Below are 21,724 nucleotides of genomic sequence, written 5' to 3' on the forward strand. Positions count from 1 at the left end.
AATCAAAGAAAATGTGCTTAATAGATTCTTCTTTTGTCTTGCATATTGGACACATGGGGTCTATGTTGATCCCTATATGTGCTAGGTATGCTCTACATGGAAGTCTATTGTGAAGGCATTGCCATAAGAAGAAGTGGATTTTTTGGACAATTTAATTTCCAAATCCAATCAAACTCTATATCACTGTCTTTAGGTGATTCAATTAAGTCATAACAAGATTTTGTAGTGAAAACACCCTTTGTATTTCTTGACCAAATGGGTGTGTCACATCGCGCACCCCTAGTACGAATATTAACCTTATAAATATTTTCTTTAAGATCCTCATGTATTTCTATTGATAAATTATCAAGGTTCCAATCGTGATTACTATAGATGTCTTTAATTTTTAGAGAAAGATCATCGAAAGAGAGAGGACCCTCTACTGTGCTTCTAAGATTTTTAATGTTAGGAATCCAGCTTGTATGCCAAATATCCATGTTGGAATTCAGATGGGGTGACCAAATGATACCTCTATTGCAATATTCCCAACCTTCCAAAATGCTCTTCCAGACATACGAGTGGTAATTTTTGACTTTTCTAGTACCATAGGAGGTGATAATTAAATTTGCCCACGGAGTAGTTGTGTTAGTGAGCAATCTCCAGGCTAAGCTTGTTAGGGTGGTGAGATTTTTTGCACTAACACTTTTTATACCCAGCTCCCCCCCCCCCCCCCCCCCATTGGACTTATGTTGGCAAACTGTAGACTATTTGACTAAATGGAGTTTTTTCTTCTCCTTTCTAGAACCCCATATAAAGTCTCTTTGGATTTTGTCTATGTTCTTTAAGGTTTTTTTTGGTAGTAAGGTGTATTGCATGTAGTGATTTGGAATTGAATTTAGGCATGCTTGAGCTAGGGTAGTTCTTCCTGCTATATTGATAAACTTTGTTTTCCTGTTTGCCAGTCTAGCCCTCATCTTGTCTATGATTAAATGGTAATCTTTAGGTCCTGGGTTATTTTCTAAAATTAAAAATCCTAGATAAGTTCCAAAGGAGTTGCCTTTTTTAAGACCCAAGGTGTTTGTGATGTCCTTAACAGTGTTAGGATGACAATTGTTAGAGAAGATACTTTTTGACTTGGTAGTATTAATACTTTGACCTGATTAGTTATAAAAATTATTTAGACCATTTTTTATGACTTGGCAAAATTTATCATTAGCCTTAGCCATCAATGTTAGGTCATCTGCCAAAAATAAGTGAGAGAATTTTGGACTATTCCTTCCTGTAGTAATAGGATCCCAATTATTTATATCTACTTGGTGGTTTATAAATCTAGAGAACATTTCCATACAAAGAATAAAGATGTATGGAGATATAGGGTCTCCTTGCCTAATTCTCCGCTAGGTTCAAAGAAGTTTGTGATTGAACCATTGACTAGAACTCCTATTGAACTAGTGGAGATGCAGTTTAGCATGAGTTTGGTAAATTTTGGGGGGAAATTAAAATATCTAAGGGTACGATAGATAAAAGACCATTCTAGGCAATCGAAAGCTTTTTCAAGGTCGATCTTTAGGATCACTTGACCCTTTTTCCCTTTTAATTTTTTAAAGTTAGTAATTAATTCTTGAATTATAATGGCATTATCGGAGGCTCTTCTATGTTTCATAAAAATTTGTTTGGAAGGGGCTGATAATTTGTTCCAGGAAGGGCTTAAGACGATTTGCAAGAATTTTTGTGACCATCTTGTACATAATATTGCAAAGACTGATTGGGCTAAATTTTTTTATATTGTTTGCATTGGGGAACTTTGGGATTAGACAAAGATATATTTTGTTAATGTCATGAGGGATTTGCTGGGTGTTGAAGATATCATGACAAAGCTTTTGCACGGAATTTTCAATAATATGCCAATATTTTTGAAAAAAGAAAGAGTGTAGGCCATCCGGCCCAGGCGCTTTAAAGGGTTTGAAAGAGAAGATTGCTCTCTTAATTTCACTATCTAATAAGGGATTATCTAATGTTGATAAATCCACCTTATGACAACTATAGGGTCTTGTTTAAATGTTATGCCAATTCGTATTTAAGTGCGAGGTTGTGAAGGTGTCTCTAAAGTAATTACAAGCATGCGACATGATCAAATATTGATCATTTAGCCAGTTTTCAGCCTCATCCTTAAAGTAGGTAATCTTATTTCTTCTCCTCCTATTTGAGGTCGAAATATGGAAGAATTTTGTATTTGCATCGCCCTCATTGAGCCACATTATTCTAGATCTTAACTTCCAATAATCCTCCTCAATCCTAATGATGTCATTCTAATCCTTTTTGAGATTGACCTCGAGTGTGTGAAGGAAATCACTAGTTGTATAATTTCTAGAATTTTGGATCCGCTGAAGTCTTGCTAGATTTTTCCTTTTTTGCTAAAAATATCCCCAAAAGTTTTGTCCTTCCATGACTTAATATTATTTGTAAAATTGTTGCTCGCACTACAGTAGTCCATACCACACCAATTTTTTTAACAAGATTTTGATAGTCCGGGTGTCTACACCAAAAAGACTCTAAATGAAAGGGTTGTTTATAATCATGCCTGCCTCTAGGAATTAGTTCTACTAGAAGTGGATTATGGTCTGAATAAGTCTTAGGAAGGTGAATTATTGAGCAATTAGGGAATAATTCAAGCCACTCTTCATTTCTTAAGATTTTATCTAAACGTTCTATTATAAGACCCTTATTTCTTTTCCTATGATTAGACCACGTAAATTTACAACCCTTATAGCCAATGTCAGTGAGGTTACAAGTACTAATTTTTGACCAAAGGTACTTTGCCCTATTATAGTTTAATGGTCTCCCCCCAAATTTTTTATTTGATCCCATAATGTCATTAAAGTCTCCTTCTACCATCCAGGGGCCTTTGTAATTTTTGTGAATATTTTCTAGGATTTCCCACATTATATTCCTAATATATTTATCGGTAGAAGCATATATAGAAGAAAATAACCAAGATTTACGAACAGGAAGTACCTCTATGGTTTCATGAATTTCCTGGTTCCTGCGAATGAAATTTTGGATTGTGGCTACATTGTGATTCCACATTACCACCATTCCTCCGGATTGGTCTTCAGCAGGAACTTTTATCATTTTCGAAAAACCAAAGTCATCTAGCATTCGAGCGTGGTTTCCCATCCTAATTTCCAAAAGGGTAACCATGCATGGTTTGTGTGTATCAACCATCTCCCTAAAATTTCTGTTAAAGTCATCATTATTCCCTCCCCTTATGTTCCAAATAATGAAGTTAGTTTGACGGTTCATAGCTAGGTTTAGATTTATGTCTGTTGGGTCCCCATTCTCCATCCCCCCTATAGAAAGATAGGGATCCTCCTGAGTGAGGGTACTAAGATCATGGATCTGTTGCCCACAGTTTTGTCTTGGCTTGATGTCCATTGAGCACTTGTATAGTACTAGTGGGCAGTTGAGCACATGCCTCTTCTCTTGCATCTCCATGAAGAGATACACCTTTACCTCGTTTAGATTTGTGAATTCTAGAATTTGTTCCACGCGTGGGTTGAGGGGATCTCTTATTTCTTCCATTGCTGCCTCTTCTTGTTCTAGATCCTGCACAATTTGAGGTTGTTGTGTAGGTGTTTGTTGCTCCATTGGTGGTGTTTGTTGATCCTAAGCTTGTTGAGGGTTCTCCCATGGCATGAAGATTGGGTTTAGTTATATATTTTTCGTTGTTTGGGTTCTGTGATATCGTAGAATTTGGACTAGCATGTGTCTTCTCCTTAGTATGGAAGGAATTCTTGGCATCCTATATTAATAGTTGGTTGTTGATGGTGTTTTGGACAGGCGTGGTATTGGCTTCACCAGTGGTAGTGAGGGGATAGGTATTTTGGGTAATAATTAAACTTTCAATTTGCATGCCAATTGGAAGGGAAGAAGTAGTGTTTTTATCAAGATCTTCGGAAGATATGGCATCCTTTTCGTGTTCTAAGGTGTTTGCCATTTGTCTCATGGCTTTGTTTTGGTTGGAAATTTATAAATCATGCTCGTGGGGTACTTTCTCTAATTTCAAGGGGGGTGTTTTATCTCTTACAATTTGATCTGTAGTAGTATTAGTGACTAAGGAGTTGTTTAATTAGTTATTAGTATTAGCAGGGTTATTATTAATTAGTAGACTAAAACTATTATTAGAGGTGTTCTTTTGCATGGTGTTGCAGATGTTAGGAGTTTCTACTGACACGTTTTGTTCAAGTGTGTTAGTGGTATGCATGCAAGAGTCCATTTGTTCATCTCTAATAGGGTAGTCCATTTTAATTTGTTTTGGATTTTTATTATTTTCACACAAAACCATGTGCTCCTTTTCCAGGAGAGAGAAGTTATTTTTGGTTTGAATGGTGGTATTTCCCATGGCTGGATTTTTTGTCGCCTTATCGGTGGAATTTTTTTGTTTTTGTACCTGATCTTTTGATTTACATTGCAAGAGTTGAGTATCTAGATACTTACCTGTACTGGTATTGAATAATTTGACATTGATACCTGGGCCACTGTAATTCTCCACTGGTGAGCTTTTTGACATATTTTTTGTGTTTTGCTTCTTTCCTTTGTTGAACGACACTGTCTTCCATTCCCCGTCAGTCTCTTCCACTGCCTTCATTGGTTGGCTATTCCTTGTAGTCGTGTTTTCATTGCTTTCCTTCTGAACATAAAGGCATTGATTCTGCGTGTGACCCAACCTTCCACAATTTTTGCATAAAAAATTCTCCCCTTCATATAGGATGTATTGTTTATGTTGGCCAATGTAGATGAATTACTGGACTGGGAATTCCAAAGGTAATTCAATACATAGCCTGGCATAGCGACCTCGTACTGTGGTTGAAGTGCAGGCATCTATTTTTAGTAGGCGTCCTATGGAATTGCCAATTTTTTTTAAGATTTCTCCATCATAGAATTCAGTCGGCAGTTGTGATAGTCTAATCCATACTGCTGAGACCGTTAATTTTTCCTTGGTGGCTACAAAATTTAGCTTCCACTTTGTAATTGATAGTTAGTGACCATTTAAAAACTATGGTCCTTGATGGAGGGTCTCCTCCATGTTCTCCTTTTTACTAAATTTGATAATGTAGTAATCTTCTCCTAGGCCGATTAATGGGAAAGCCTCAGTGGGGCGCCACAATTCTTGAATTGTCTTCTTTAGATAGTGATGCATTATACGTTTTCCAAAGAGTTTCACTATAATTGAGAACCTCCATGGTTCATAAATTCTTTGCTTGTCTTCCTCAGTTAGGGAAATTGCCTTTACTTCCCATGCAGTGTGCTCCATTAGATGATCAGGCATTACTTCTTCTGGGGAGCTTCCTGCCAATTGGATTTTTGGAAGGTTTAAAGTGCTTGTAAAGTTCATTGGATCATAGGATAATAGCTTATCCCTAAAAAACTTTTTGTCTTCCAAGCCATGATTTGAGACTTCCTCATGCTCTAAAACTGGTGGTTTGGGAGGAATTCTGAAGTTAGTGGCTATGTTCTGCAGATTGGTCATTGCTAGTAGTTTGGTGATGAAATTTTTAGAGAGAAGGCAGAGTGTCTCTCTAGCCTATTTTACCCTCCATGCTTTGTGAATAATAACGGGAACGTTAAAAGACCTACTCGACAATAGAAGAATCAAAGAGGTATACACTAGCAGCAGCTGTAGTAATTAGGATTTAATGACACAATAAATAATTCATTAACAATTATTAATGCAGTCACAGCAATCGAAGATCCAGTTGGCATTAGCATCTTATAGTCCTCAAAAGCGACAAGCCAGATTTCTTTTAAAAAGCAAATCAAGATACTTGTCATTTTATTGTATAGAATTTAATATGGGCTCTTATTTCTAAGACTAAAGTTACAAAATTCACTAAAGAAGATTGCCCAGTTTTGCTCCTTTTTGTCCGTCCAATAACAATAAATTCAATGTAATTGATGTTTAGGGAGAATAATATGTATGTAGACCTTGTGCAGGTAAAGAGGTTGTTTGTCAATCACTTGAATAAAATAAAAAGGTTGAAAATGGTTCTCAACTTTAAATGCCAAGCACCAATACACAAAACAATCACCGGCGAAGCTAGGATTTTAAGTTTATGGGTTATGATCTTGTCACCGACCCCTAACTCGTTTTAGTTACTAGGTTTCCAATTAAATAATTTTACATATTTAGTGATTTTTTTTCAATACAAATATGGAGTTGAAACAAAAGCCATTGGGTTCGACCAAACCACAAGGTGCAACACTACCTCCACCCCTGATGGGAGCGGGTGCAAGGGTGACTAATTTCAATTTTGAACAGCATGTATGTATAGCAAATATGAAGTCTAAACTTATTGTTTTGAACAAGAAAAGTAAGCTCAATACCGTAAATTCACCTCTAGCTATTTCATTATACACAAGTTGAAGAATGAAACTATATTATAAAGAAAATTAAAGGCTACGCTTGCCAGGATGATCAGCAGCTTGGAGTGTTTTCTCAATAAGTTTACGAGCTTTCTTGCTACGAATCTCAACTTTGACACTTGAGCTTTTGTCCATTTTGATATATGGCTTCTTTGATTTCTTCAACTTTCTTACCTTAGATTTTATCGACTCCACCAAATTCTCTAACTGAATCCCCATATATTTCTCTTCCACTTTTCTTGTTCACAAAGATTTTGTGAAAAAACCAAAATGAGGATTTCTTGTTTCTTCTTTAGAATCCAAGAATGAAATTTGTTTATGGGGTTGGATTAGCAGACTGAATATTGTAACTCACAGTTAGTGAAACTAGGAAAATATGACTGTAAACTTATGACTGCTTTCTATTTATGGCTTTTGTGCTGAAAAATCTCGAATTTATTGAAGTTTGTTGCTTGCGTGTGAGACTATGAATCCATATTGACTAGAGAACCCTCCTAAAGAATTGGTCACCCTTTCCTCCGAATATTACGAGCCATGCCATGAAGCTTTTGACTTTTTCTTAGTTCAGGAAAGCCGACTGAATTATTTCGGGATTATAGTTAATCCTTGGACTAATTTATCCCACTTGAAAGGTGAAATAATCTCAAATTTAATGGGATAATGTGAAATATTCAGGATTAAGTTTGGAACTAAATTTATACTATATTTCGTTGACGATCCCGTTAATTAAATACATTATAAATTTAATCCCCCACCTTTTCTCCGTACCAAACGACCCCTTAAAAGGGGCCAACAGATAACCGAGAAAAATATGGGTACCATGGGTAAAAACGAAAAATTACCGGATGCTAATCAATTAAGTACCAACCAATAAGTAGGAGAAATATGTCTAGTATAAACTTTTATGTCACGACCCTAGTTCTCCCCCTGTGAACCTCGTGACGGCACCTAGTCTCTACGACTATGTAAGCCTAACATTTGCGGATAAGGAACAAAAACAATAAAGCTATCAAGTAATAGGTAATTTTGAATAAGGAAATGCAATGCCGCTCGGCATATAAAATAATCACTTCCAATCAATACATAAATTCTCCCAATACCCGGAATGTCATAAGTCACAAGCTGAAGAAAGACACAATACTCCCATACTCCAGAGTCTAATACAAGAAGAAAATACAAGAAGGGTTGACTTGGGGTGGAATAGATAGGGACTTCGAAGTCTGCGGACGCGGCAGATATACCTTGAAGTCTCTACAGCTCGCTCGCCTCATTGTGATGTGGCTGGTAAGAGGTACCTGAATCTGCACAGGAAAAATATGTGCAGGTTAGGGCATGAGTACACCATAGCGGTACCCAGTAAGTGCCAAGCCTAACCTCGGTCGAGTAGTGACGAGATCAGGTCAGGGCCCTACAGATTTAAATATAATAAAAATTTAACAGAAAGAAATATTGCGGTAAAGAAATAAATACTGAAATTTTAACCAGAAAATTAGCATAGAAGAACAACAGCTCAGAACACAGCAATAGCAACAGGGGATCCCCAGATATCGTCCCGTAGTCCCAAACGTAAATGCGCAGGGGGGATCTCCCGGAATACCGTTCCGTAATCCCAAAGTAAATGTTCAGTGCTGGGGGATCTCCCGGAATACCGTTTCGTAGTCCCAGAGTAAATATGCAGTACAGGGGGATCTCTCGAAATACCGTTCCGTTGTCCCAAAATAAATATGCAGCACAACCAAACAAAGATAACAATTACAGCAAGAAAATCACAATTTAGACTAAGTCCAAATCAAGATAGAACAGGAAATTTCACTAAGACATGCTACACAGAGTTCAGATAGGCAGTTAAGGCAGTTAAAACACGTACGCATGCTTTCCTAAACTAAACAAGATAGTTATATATACTAGCGTTGCTCAATTACAGGAAAAATAGATATTTGCTTAATGAAAATGGGGTTTTTAAATAATAGCCCGTATACATAATCGTCACCTCGCGTACACGGTGCTCACATATCAATCAGTACCAAATCCTAAGGGGAGTTCCCCCACACAAGGTTAGGCAAGCCATTTACCTCAACTCAAGGCCACTCAAAGCTCAATCACAGCTTTGCCTTTCAAACACGCCTCCGAACCAATAATATCTAGCAAATTACCAACCAAACGTTTCAAAATAAGATTCACCCACGATAACAAAGGACTCAATTTAGGTCATTATTGAAAAAGTCAATACCGGGGCCCGCTTGATCCAAACCCGAAATTCGAACTAAAACCCGATTACGGTGCAAAATCAATGGGTGTAGGAGCTGCTATTGAATCCGGTCTTAGATGGTTGGAAGACAGAAGCAATAGCATGATAGGAATAGCAGGTTTAATAGAGATGACATCACAATAGGATGAAGACGAGACTTCTTATCTGCTTTATGTGGAAATGGGATAATGTAAAAATTCCTTTGAAAGGCAACTAGTGAGAGGGATTACTTGCTAACGTTTCCCTAAGGGTATATCGTCTAAGTCCAGGAGTTAGTGCATTGGATTCCTGGGCAACTGCATCTAGTAGAGTTGACTTAACACCAAGAAAATCTCCTTTCCCGAGTCCGGATATACAATTGGTTTTAGAATCCGACCTCAATTTGAGGTGTAAATCTCCAAATTTTGAAATCCCTAATTTCTAGCGAAAAATCCCCAATTCTACCATGAAAATCTTAGATTCTAGGTTGAAATCTTGTAAAATAAAGTGAAAGATCGAATGAAACTAGTTAAGAATCACTTACCTATAATTTGGGGAAGAAGAAGTCTTTGAAAAATCGCCTCTTGTGTTCAAGGTTTTGAAATTTTGAAGAATGAATGAAAAATCTAGTCCAAAATCATTTTGACCAGTTGCAGGTATCGCATTTGCTATTAGGGGTTCGCAAATACGAACCCCGCAAATGCGAATTTCTCTTCGCAGATGCGAAGACTTACCTGAGCCTGCTAACATCGCAAATGTCAACAATTGTTCGCAAATGCGGCCAGTGCTGATCGCAATTGCGATCCTGAGCTTCGCAATTGCGAAGGTCCCCTCCCAGCCCCACTACTCGCAAATGCGATGATTCTTCCCAAATGCGAAGTCTGCAGACCTGAAGCACACCAGCTATGATTCCTAAGTCCAAAACACTCCGTAGCCTATCTGAAACTCACCCAATCCCTCGGGGCTCCAAACCAAATATGCACACAAGTCTTAAAACGTCATACGAACTTGCTCGCGCAATCAAATCACCAAAATAACACATAGAACCATGAATTTAGCACCAAATCAAATGAAATTCTCAAGAACACTTTGAAATTTCTATTTTCTCAACCTGACGTCCAAATCACGTCAAACCAGCTTCGTTTCTCACCAAATTTCACAGACAAGTCTTAAATATCATATTGAACATGTACCGTTCTCCGGAACCAAAATACGGATCCGATACCAACAAGATCAAACAATAAGAATTTTTTAAAAACCATTAAATTTTTAGACTATCAATTTTCAACAAAAATTCATAACTCGGGCTAGAGACCTCCGATTCCGATTCCGGGCATACGCCCAGGTCCCATATTTTAATACGGACCCACCAGAACTGTCAAAATATGAATCCGGGTCCGTTTACCAAAAATATTGACCGAAGTCAACTCAAATGAAGTTTTTAATAAAAAATTCTTAGTTTTAACAACTTTCAACACAAAAGCTTTCCGAAAACACGCCCAGACTGTGCACGCAAACCGATAAGGGATAAAATGAGGTTTTTTAAGGCCTCGAAACACAGAATTTAGTTTTAATTCATAAGATGGACTATCGGGTCAACATATTAAATGCGAGCCTCGCAAATGCGAAGTCTGCAGACCTGAAGAACACCAGCTATGATTCCTAAGTCCAAAACACTCCGTAGCCAATCCGAAACCCGCCTGAGCTCTCGAGGCTCCAAGCCAAACATGCACACAAATGTTAAAACATCATACGAACCTACTCGCGCGATCAAATCGCCAAAATAACACCTAGAATCATGAATTTAGCACCAAATCAAATGAAATTCTCAAGAACACTTTGAAATTTCTATTTTCTCAACCGGACGTCCGAATTACGTCAAACTAACTTCGTTTCTCACCAAATTTCACAGACAAGTCTTAAATATCATATTGAACCTGTACCAGGCTCCGGAACTAAAATACGGACCCGATACCAACAAGATCAAACATTAAGAATTTCTTAAAAACCATCAAATTTTCAGACTATCAATTTTCAACAAAAATTTATAACTCGGGCAAGGGACCTCCGATTCCGATTTCGGGCATACGCTCAGGTCCTATATTTTAATACGGAACCACGGGGACTGTCAAAATATGAATCCGGGTCCGTTTAAAAAAAATATTGACCAAAGCCAACTCAAATGAAGTTTTTAATCAAAAATTCTTATTTTTAACAACTTTCAACACAAAAGCTTACCGAAAATATGCCCGGGCTGCGCACGCAAACCGAGGAGGGATAAAATGAGGGTTTTAAGGCATCGAAATACAGAATTTAGTTATAATTCACAAGATGACCTATCGGATCATAATATTAAATGCGAGCCTCGCAAATGCGAAGTCTGCCTGAAGCACACCAGCTATGATTCCTAAGTCCAAAACACTCAGGGTTTCTTGTGCTTAGCTGGATATTACAGAAAGTTTGTGGAGGGGTTCTTTACCCTTGCCTTTCCGTTGACTAAATTGAGACAGAAGGCGGTTAAATTCCAATGGTCAGATGCTTGTGAAAGGAGCTTCCAGGAGTTGAAAGCAAGATTGACTATGACACCGGTGTTGACCTTACGAGAGGGTACAAATGGATTTGTGGTATATTATGATGCTTCAAGAATCGGGCTTGGGAGTGTATTAATGCAACATGGCAAGGTGATAGCTTATGCTTCTAGGCGACACAAGAATCATGAAAAGACTATCCAACGCATGACTTAAACTTGCGGGGGTGTATTGCATTGAAAATTTGGCGTCATTATCTATATGGGGATCCGATGTNTGAACCTGTACCGCGCTCCGAAACCAAAATACGGATCTGATACCATCAAATATTAAGAATTTTTTAAAAACCATCAAATTTTCAAACTATCAATTTTCAACAAAAATTCATAACTCGGGTTAGGACCTCCGATTCCGATTTCGGGGATACGCCTAGGTCCCATATTTTAATACGGACCCACCGGATGATCAAAATATGAATCCGGGTCCGTTTACAAAAAATATTGACCGAAGTCAATTCAAATGAAGTTTTAAATCAAAAATTCTTATTTTTAACAACTTTCAACACAAAAGCTTTCCGGAAACACGCTCGGACTGCGCACACAAATCGAGGAGGGACAAAATGAGGTTTTTAAGGCCTCGAAACACAAAATTTAGTTTTAATTCATAAGATGACCTATCGGGTCATCACATTTTATCATTTAATTGAGCTTAAATGATATGCATTCTTACTTGATTGATTTGTGGTGCGAGAAAGTAAATTTTGTTTAAGAAAAGAAAAATGATACAAATTGAAGCTATAGTTCAATAATTACAATTTAGAGGGTAAAATAGGTATTTAGCCATCAAAAATTTAAGAAATTTATCTGAATGACCTTTTAAGTGCTATAAAAATAGTTAAATGACTTTTCTATTACAAAGAAAAGAAACATAACTTTACTAAGTAATTTCAAATAATTAAATGATCATTTGAGTAATGGACTCTATAGTACTTTAATTGCAATGCTCTAATTCTACTAGCCCCCTCTTTTTTTTCCTATATATCTTACTCTTTTTAAGAGATGTATAGTATTTACAAATGAATCAGATCAGTTGGGTTATCCTTGCAACTTGCTGTCGGAAAAATAGTTGATAATATTGCCCAAGAACAAGTAGGAAATATAAATAATTTATCGAATTGCGAGCCACTGTCTTGAAAGGGATTTAAAGAGAAGACGAAAGCAAATCGACCTGTTTTGCCTTCCGGACTAATTTCTCGTGTGCGCGAGGCCACTCCTTTCTACTAGCTCTTTATAAGCTCAACAAAGAGTAATTCAATATAAAGAGAACAAAGAAACTTTCCACAACCGATGAGGGAAACTTTGTCTGTCATAAAAGCAAAGAAGTGAGAAAGAAAAGTGACCACAAAGGAATTTTTGACGTTGCAATTTTTTTTTGTAATATTGTGAATATTGCCATTGATTAACCAAATGATTTACACATATTGAGCACTTTACATCATAATCACCTCCTCAAAGGTACTATGAATGTTCAATCTCAGTGCTAGTCTATATTTCAGTGATATTCCTCAAGAATTCCCTACATCTGTTTGCCTTCTTCAACTTATGAATATTACTTAATCTAACTAATGTTTCCTTCTTTATCAGTTCCGCAGGATCCGCACTATTTACATTAACTCCTTTAAAGATCTCCCAATTTCTTGCCTTCCACGTATGATAGAAGGCATTATTATTTATTAATAATACCAACACTTGCAAGGTTAAGTTTATAATGTGGAGTGTATGCACAATATTGTGTTTAGAGTAAATTTGTTCAAAATAACAATTTAATCTAAATATTATATAACTAAGCTCATATCAAACATTTTAAAACATCCAAAACAAAAGGCGATATTCTCTGTCTCTCTATATATATAGGAGATATTATATGTTCTATAAGTTGCTAAAAGGTCACATTATTCAAAATGTTATTTGAAATATAAATTTCTGATTCCTGCTAAACTGATGTGAAACCCGCCCTTTATTTGTTTGATGAGTGATTACGGATTTTAGGTAAATTTTGGCTGCGGGGCATTAAGATATTGACGGAACTTTATAGTTTTTCAAACTTGCAACTGGCTTTGTTTCCCATTTCGATGCGAAATAGGCTTAGTTTCTACTCAAACTCACCAACAGAAAGTCAATTCACGTGTTTCAATTGCCCAAAAATTATAAAATGCAAGGCAAAATTAGTCAAATTAGAGCTCCTTACAAAGCACCCCGAGCTTGCAATGACAAGTAAGCCACAAATGCTGAAAAAGGCCAACACAGTTATTCAAGCAAATGTAAATTACATTTACAAGCATAGAAACAAGAGAAACAAAATAGCTAAATGGGATGATGTGTGTCACACATCCTTTTTTACACACCACCCCGAAAGGTAGTATATAAGGGGTTTTTCCAATTTAAGTGACATTGTTCGAAATGGGATTATTTATTTATTTTTGTTCAGAGTCGCCACTTGGGATGGTTTGTTTTCTGGTGTCCCAAGTCACCGGTTTATTTTAAATCCCAAATCGAGAAAAATTTCCACTTTCCTTTTGAAGTCTGCGAACCAGAAATTCTGAGTAAGGAATTCTGTTAACCCGACGGAAGGTGTTAGGCACCCCCGGATTCCGTGGTTCTAGCACGGTCGCTTAAACTATCATAATTGGCCCATTATCTGATTGTAATACATGTTTTAGCCTAGGGTTCAATTTTAACTTTATAACCGCTTTTAATTATTTTTTAAGGAAAAATTGCAACGTCATTTAAAATACGTTTTGAACCACGTCACATAAATGCACCCGCGGCTCTCGACATATTTCATCTAACATTGTTGAGATTTGGATTTGGGTCACATAAATGCGCACCCGAGTTTAGGAAAGTAATTTTTAAAATAGCGCGCCTAAAGCAACTACGCGTTTGCAACTTTGCGAGGGCCATGAAAATTCGCTAAATAGCACGCCTCGATTTCTAAGAATAAACAAGACTAATTAAACGAGGGCCATGCATTTGAGATTTTGTTTGGCATGGCACACCTCGAATCTATTTGTCTAGAATTCGATCAAAATATTGAGGGCCATAAACTAATCTTTCACCTATTATGGCTCTCCTCAGTTAAACTACGGTCATGATCCACTTAAAAGCAAAATGACTCACCACCAAGCGATATTCCATTTGCATTGTCCCAATCCATATGCACGTGACACCTTATTTACCAGTGGGCTTGGGGAAATGGATTCAACCCTTGACCTTGGTCCGAAAACCAAGATCTCTTTTAAAAGGAACTGGGCTAGAGGGACAGCCCAAAGTCGAGATTACACGAGGAAGCCTCGAGGACTCAGCTGGGCCAACGAGGATCTGGGCCCAAATGCGGAACTCTATAGCACACAAAGCATGTTCTATCATCCTAAGCTAATTTAATGTGAAAGAACAGAAGAAAAGGCATTGGAATTAACATTCATTTGCAGCAAACTAACACTAAACAAAACCCATTTGAATCAGAGCCCAAAGGCATACGCACAGACTCCCCCTTTGACTTCCAAATCTGTAATTGTCCTAACATGGAATGATAGATAAATAATTTGATCAAATGCTCCCAAATCAAACAATCATTGGTTCATTATGCTTGAAATCAATCCCTTAACTAACTTCACAAAACAATCATGAAACTCCAAATTTACTTAAACCTTGGCTTAATCCATATGAACAGTACATGGAAATCCGTAAAGTGACCTAATGAGCAAACATGAATCTTAAACCTTAAGCTCGTAGTAAACATGCTTACAAAACAACATTTGTGTAAATCAATACACATACAAACCAACACCTGGCACTTCAATGGATTCAAATAAACATCAGAACTAAAACCTCACTGATCTTCAGCAGAAATCAGACCAAAATCTATGTCCCAGAACATTAAATCAAAAATAAAGCTGAACAGATAGAGTTCATGGTTCATTTGTCATTCCAAACTCAGATTTACTCCTATTTTCAGACATAGATTCATAACATGTAAATAATGAAAGAAAAGCCTAATTGACATTTATAACTAGAAATCTACTATAGGGTATTGCAGCAGTAAGAGAAACAGACAGAAAACATAGTCAAAGACAACTTGCATTTCATCCAATTTCCACTTGAATCACATAGCCGACATTTACTTGTTACTCATGGGTAGAGAAATACCTGGGAAATAAGAGGAGACAAGAAGAAAATGAGGGTCAGTAGACACAGCAACAGCAGATCAGCAACCCGATTTCAACAAAACAGCAACCCAGTAAGCCAATTAACTTCAAAACCAAGCTCTTACTACAAACTCAATCCATTTCAACCCCAGATGAATCAAAAATGGTTTCAGAAATTGAAAACCCCCAAAAGTCACATAAAAGAACTCAATGGAATAATGATTTTACTGAAATTTTGCAGCCGTTTTTATTTTTCTAAATTTGTATCCTTCAAAATCTAAAACCTCTCAAATCTGATGAAAAGGCTCTCCCCCCAAATCTGACTTGAGTGTCAAGTTAAGGTGCCTTTATAGGCAAGGTTCTAGGGCAGCAGAAAAATTTCAGTTTTTGCCCATTAAACCTTTTTCAATTTTTATTTTTGCTACTTAATCCCTGAATTTTTTACTTGTTTGCCAAGTTAGTCCCTTTTCAGCTTCCAGGAAACTTCCTAAGTTAGTTAGGAGAGATTCCCTATACCAATTACCTATACTACCCCTTTAAAAACCCTGTTATTACCCCTGAAACCCAATGGAGTTTGAACCAATGGTTCAGACCCAAATGGATGGGTCAACCCTGAAACCAACACCCAAACCAAAAGGTCGGAACCCTAAATGACTAATCCGAGTGAGAGGCAACCATGAAAGCTCAAAATATGAATTAACCATTGATTTTCTTTTAAGCTAAACACCAAATCAGGGTTAAACTAAATTAATCAAATTAACAAAAACCTAATTCAAGCTAATTAACAGAAAATGCCATAACTTAATTAAGAAGACGAAGAACAGTAAGTAAAAACTCTGAAGGGAACATCAGGGTTAAAAACAAATTCAGACAAAGGACCTGCCACTCGAACAATCATGGAAGAAACAGAGGAGGAAAAGAAAAGATGAACAAAGATGGGCAAAGAGAGAAAGAGAACTCACCCAACAAACTCGAACTCGTGACTGACCCCCGATTTACACCGCAAAATAATGCCAATCTCTTGTTCTTTGTCAAGAACAAGCGAGGGACGCTATTTCGTGATAAAATCGGCCCCAAAGCTCATGAATACTGGAGAAAAGGCCTTGCATGTGCGGGTTCAAGTTTGAACTCCAAAGGCTTGAACCTCAGATTCAATATTCGAAGAGTTCGAGGGTAAAGGGCTACAGATTTGGAAAGAGGGGAGTGAGGAGGTCTTGTGGTGTAAATTTGGGGTCGGTTGAAGGTGGCGCCGCCACCGGAGAATATCAGGGCGGCGCTAGGGTTTGGCTCTTTGATCTGAAATTCGAAGGATTCCAGGGGGATATGAGATGAACGGAGTGGGGATTTGAGATGAGGGGGTGGAGAAGAGTCCACGGTGTTGTTTTGGTGGCGATTGGTGGTCCACCGCCGCCGTTGGCGATTTCCGGTGGGCGGCGTACGGTGGTGAAGATTTGGGACTTGGTCTCTGGTGGGTGTGAGGTGAGAGACGATGAGGGGGGTAGGGGAGCGTTTGGACATATAAGTATTAAGACTATCCTCAGTTCCGGACCGTTGGATTGATTAGATCCAATGGTCGAGATTCAAAGGGCACAAAACGGGGTCGTTTAAACACAACGGGGGGCTAGATCGGGTAAAGGCATGGGTTTTGGGCCGGTTTTGAGTGGGTTTGGACGGGTCATGGGGGAAAACAATTTGGGCCTAGGGGAATTTCATGAATTTGGCCCAAAATCTGGTTCTCTTCAATTCCTTTCCTTCTTCTTTTATTTTTTTTAATTTTAAAAATCCTTTTCTTTTCCAAATAAAAATAAAAATCCTAAGTTAACCTAACAAATACTAATCAATTTTTAATAACAATTATCACAAATAATTAAAAACCAAATTAAAGGAAAAACTACAAAAATTCAAAAAATTAAAATTAAAAAGTGCAAAAATAAACTCTTTTTTTTTATTTTTCTTCCATTTTTTAATATTAATTAACTAATTATCCTAAAAATATAGAATTGGATCCTAAACGCAAATGCAACATATTGTTTTGTATTTTTCTATGAATTAAATGAAATTAAACATGCACACAAAATGCAAACAAACAGGAAAAATTATGCAATAATTCCTAAAAATAACTAATAATTAAAGAAAAAATCCAATGTTTGGCAATTTTGTAGGAGCAATTCATGCGAGGCAAAAATCACGTGCTCACAATGTGAGCCAATATTTTAAGTGGTCCTTTGGTAGGGTATATAAGAATAGTACTTAGTAGGTGTATTAGTAATATTTGGGTTAGTTATGCTGGAATTATTTCTTATGACTGTTTGGTTTGGTGTATTAAAAATAACATGCATTGCATAATCTTAAAAGAAAAAATATTTGCTTGCAAAAATACCCGCCATATTCTTTGGAGAGGATTTGGAAAACATTTATCTTTATATATGTTTATCCATGTATTAAAAACTATGGTATTGCTAATGCCATAGTTTGTTATGTATAAGAATAGTACTGAATATAGTGTATAACTTATATATGTATTAGTTACACATCGGTTGAAAAGCACTACCAAACAAGAGATTGATAATACCAAAGCTATTACATGTATTATTTTTTCTAATACATTCTACCAAACAACCCTTAATAGGAAAGATAGAAGTCACACTCGCATTACAGTCTACAGGTTCAAAAATGTCAATCCTTAAGAAAATTTAATTAGTAATTTTTGTTGGACTGAATTACTCATATTTATTCATTAGTTTCAACTATTACTACTTCTTGCTTTCACGGCATTGATCTCTCCCCACATCTATTAGAGTAAAGGTACAATTGGAAAAATGAATTAATTCTCCTGCTTTTCTAAAATAAGTATATTAATTAGTAAACATGACAATTAGTAAAACAGGACGTAGGAAGTAATAAGATGACTTTATTAGTCAAAGATATTTTCATCAAATTCATGAGTATAAGAAGAAGATGTGTGTGAAATGAAATAATTTTATATGAAGTTATAAGAAACCCATTGATATTGAATGACTTGTAGATAGACTTCACATACATCCACTTTCCTATAAATAGATTAACTTATGAAAATAAGAAAGCCATTCAATGGAATTAACATACCTCCCCGGGTTGTAGTCATTCTTACATCCGAATCAACTAGAATATAGCAAAGAAAAAGACATTTATATTGAAAAGAAGTCCTAAAGAAGTAATTATATTGCCATTTTCTAATAGGGAAAAATAATTAATGTCCCATCAAAGTTTACAATTTAAACATGATAACATCATCCTTGACTGAACAACTCAGTTAGGGATGGCAAATGGGGCGGTGCGGATGCGGGGCAGTGAGAGTTTAAAGCTTTGCGGGGCGGAGTGGGTTTAAAGCTATACGGGGCGGGGTGGGTGCAGGATGGGTTGAAATAATTTTTTAAAAGACTAATGCGGGGCGGGGCGGGGCGGGGCGGTTGCGGGTCTACGCGGGTTTTCGGGTTTGCACTAAAACTGGACTTCTGCGACAAACCTAAAATAGTAGAACATCTATTTAAATGTTTGATACTTCATAAAAACAAAGTAAATCATTTGTAACCTTTTTATTTCAAGTACACCTTTTAATTAGAATGTTAATTAAGTTAGAGATTTTGAATAAAAGAAAAAAGTTATACATTTAAGGGAATATAAAATGTAGTTCAAATAAAAAAATTATGATTAAATTATTAATATTTATCACTTAATCATCTAATGAAGATTTGTTAATTGTTTTCAAATTCCAATACCATTAGCAGCATAACGTTCAGGTTTTTGTCAATTTCCAGCATTCCCATTATGAATTTCATACTGAATGAGGGAATTCTCAAATCCAATTGAACAATTCAGTACATGAGCATAAGTTTTTCATTTTTTGGTTGATGAAATCTAATATCCAGCAACAAAATTAATTAACACAAACTAGCAAAAAAAAATCTATGCAGGGCGGGGCGGGGCGGGTGGACGCAGGTGTGGATGTGGGGCGGGTGGACGAGGGTGCAAATGCTATACGGGATGGGGCGGGTTGAAATCTTTGCGGGTTTATGCGGGTTTGCCCCGCAACCGCACCGCACTGCACCGTTTGCCATCCCTAGGCTCAGTGATGACAGAGTAGAACCAAGACTTTCAAGTAATTGTAGCATGTTTGGCAAAGCTTTTTTATGTCAATTTTTTTTTTCTTCTTCCGAAAAGTATTTTTTTTCCCAAAATTAACTGTTTGGCCAAACTTTTTAACAAAATATATTTTCTAGTAGAAACAGAAGTAAATTTTTAAAAGCAAAAAAAATAGCTTCTTTTTAAAAGCACTACGTAGAATTAAAAGCCTTGTCAAATATTAATTGCTACTCAAAAATACTTTTTAAATTAATTAGCGAAACACAAACTGTTTCTCGTCAAAAGTACTTTTCAAAATAAGCTGACTCCTAAGTTATAAGTCATCCTTAGTGATCTTAAGTTAAATGTCAATGCTTCTCTAACCTTTTCAGAACAGAAAGAGTAAGTAACTTTACAGCAAAACACTAATAAAAGAAGGCAAGAAGCAAAATAACTGCACCAGAAAGATCAAAACAAGACAATCCTCCACCTGAATATATCACACTTTATCATGGATAATGTTTGCTCAAAAGTTATCACCTATCTTATGAGTACAAAACAATACAACTAATCACGGGAAAATCATAGCAAATCGTAATAATCCGTCGGACCAAATGAAAGAAACGAAAATAAGTGCTCAGAATTAGGGGGAGAAACATTAAAAGTCTTTATTGATAATATTTGTTTGGTCTGCCTCTCCATGAAGAGGTTCAGAGCCTTACCATGGTGTTTTCTCTTCCCATAAGATGGGTATATTTTTCCCTTCTCTCTCCTGTCTATCGTAGTGAACGAACGCTAAACCCCCCCCCCCCCCAGTTTCTAGGGGGCCCCCTCTCTTTGGTATTTATAGCTGTGGGCTTCGTGAGCTGGCAATAAGTGGTCGTGACCACGTTGAGATCTCGCCTCTATAGTGGCGGATAGGCCAGGGCCTTGTTGACCGAGCTAGAGGCGGGTTGAACGTCGTCAATTCTGAGTGGTCGTGCCATTAATTAATCATGAATTAACTTAAAACGGGATTAGCCTCGTTAATTATCGTGGGGTCGGATTCTGACCCATACAGTTAGTCCCTCCGCTTATTGAGGTCGTGTTTCGGCCGAGCTCGATGAGCGGACTTCATCGATTGTGATTTGAAAACAACTCGAATAAGGAGGTCGACTTATTGGCGGCGGCGGCCTTAGTCGTTTACACGTTGGAGATGGCCGTAGCCTTTCATATATTAGAGGTGGTTGTATCCTTTCATATAATGGCGATGGCCGTAGCCTTTCATATAATGGCGATGGCCGTAGCCTTTCATATAATGGCGATGGCCGTAGCCTTTCATATAATGGCGATGGCCGTAGCCTTTCATATAATGGCGATGGCCGCAGCCTTTCATATGCTGGAGAGCCTTTCATACATTAGGGATGGCCGCAGCCTTTCATATATTGGGGGTGGCCGTAGCCTTTCATGTGTTGGAGATGGCCGTGGAAAATGAGTATGCGCCGGGTACGTATTTGGTCACGTCCAGAATTTTGAAGGCGTACGGCGCATTCTTTCAGCGTTTGCAGGCCGTTGCGATTATTCTGTCGGTGGTATGTTGGCGGATGGCCGGGAAGCCGCTTTGCGGAGCTCGTCGTAATGACGCTTGCTACGACAGGACCGAACCGTTTTACGGTTGGTCGTGTAGTTAATGATGGCTATTGGGTTTCGCGAAAGCCATTTATGTTGCCTATAAAGGTGGGTTGAGGCATTCATTTCTCATATCTTCATTGTTCATCTGAGAGAGAGACTCTAAGGAAACTTTTTCGTTTCGCTAATTCATCTTCTCTTTTTTTTCCTTTGATTGTGGTATCATTTGTCTTCAATAGGTCAACAATGGCAGTCAGTTCTTCCCACGGTGCTCTTCCGGTAGATTTTCCGGTAGTCGGTGGACCATCTCCGGCGATGGGAGGTGCAGAACAGATGGAGTCCGGCGAAATTCCGTCGGTTGACGAGGTGGTTCCTCGGCCCGGAGGTCTGGCGATTGATTTCACCGTCGACGGTGGAGAGGAACCGGTGGATGAAGCCCCGTTAATGGGGGAGATTGGGATGGCCCGATTACGGGAACAGGGGGTCGTTCCTACCCATGCAGACATTGTTCTCGCTAGAAGCGATGAGAAGGTCCACACCGATCGTCGGGGATACTGCGTTTTTTACGCCTATCCTTTCAGGTTGGGGTTCAAGATCCCGCTCCCAATGCTGGTGGTGGATTTCTGCCGTTATTACGGGGTATGCCCGGGTCAG

At 37.6% G+C, this 21,724-nt stretch overlaps 1 protein-coding gene across 1 annotated transcript; it reads right to left on the minus strand.

Moving 5' to 3' along the window:
• On the minus strand, positions 6,302–6,813 carry LOC109233950. The gene has a single exon (XM_019399793.1). It carries the CDS (start codon positions 6,619–6,621, stop codon positions 6,430–6,432), a length of 192 nt encoding a protein of 63 aa, XP_019255338.1. The 5' UTR covers positions 6,622–6,813; the 3' UTR covers positions 6,302–6,429.

The sequence above is a fragment of the Nicotiana attenuata genome, chromosome 10 (assembly GCF_001879085.1).
Source record: "Nicotiana attenuata strain UT chromosome 10, NIATTr2, whole genome shotgun sequence".
Taxonomy (NCBI): Eukaryota; Viridiplantae; Streptophyta; class Magnoliopsida; order Solanales; family Solanaceae; genus Nicotiana; species Nicotiana attenuata.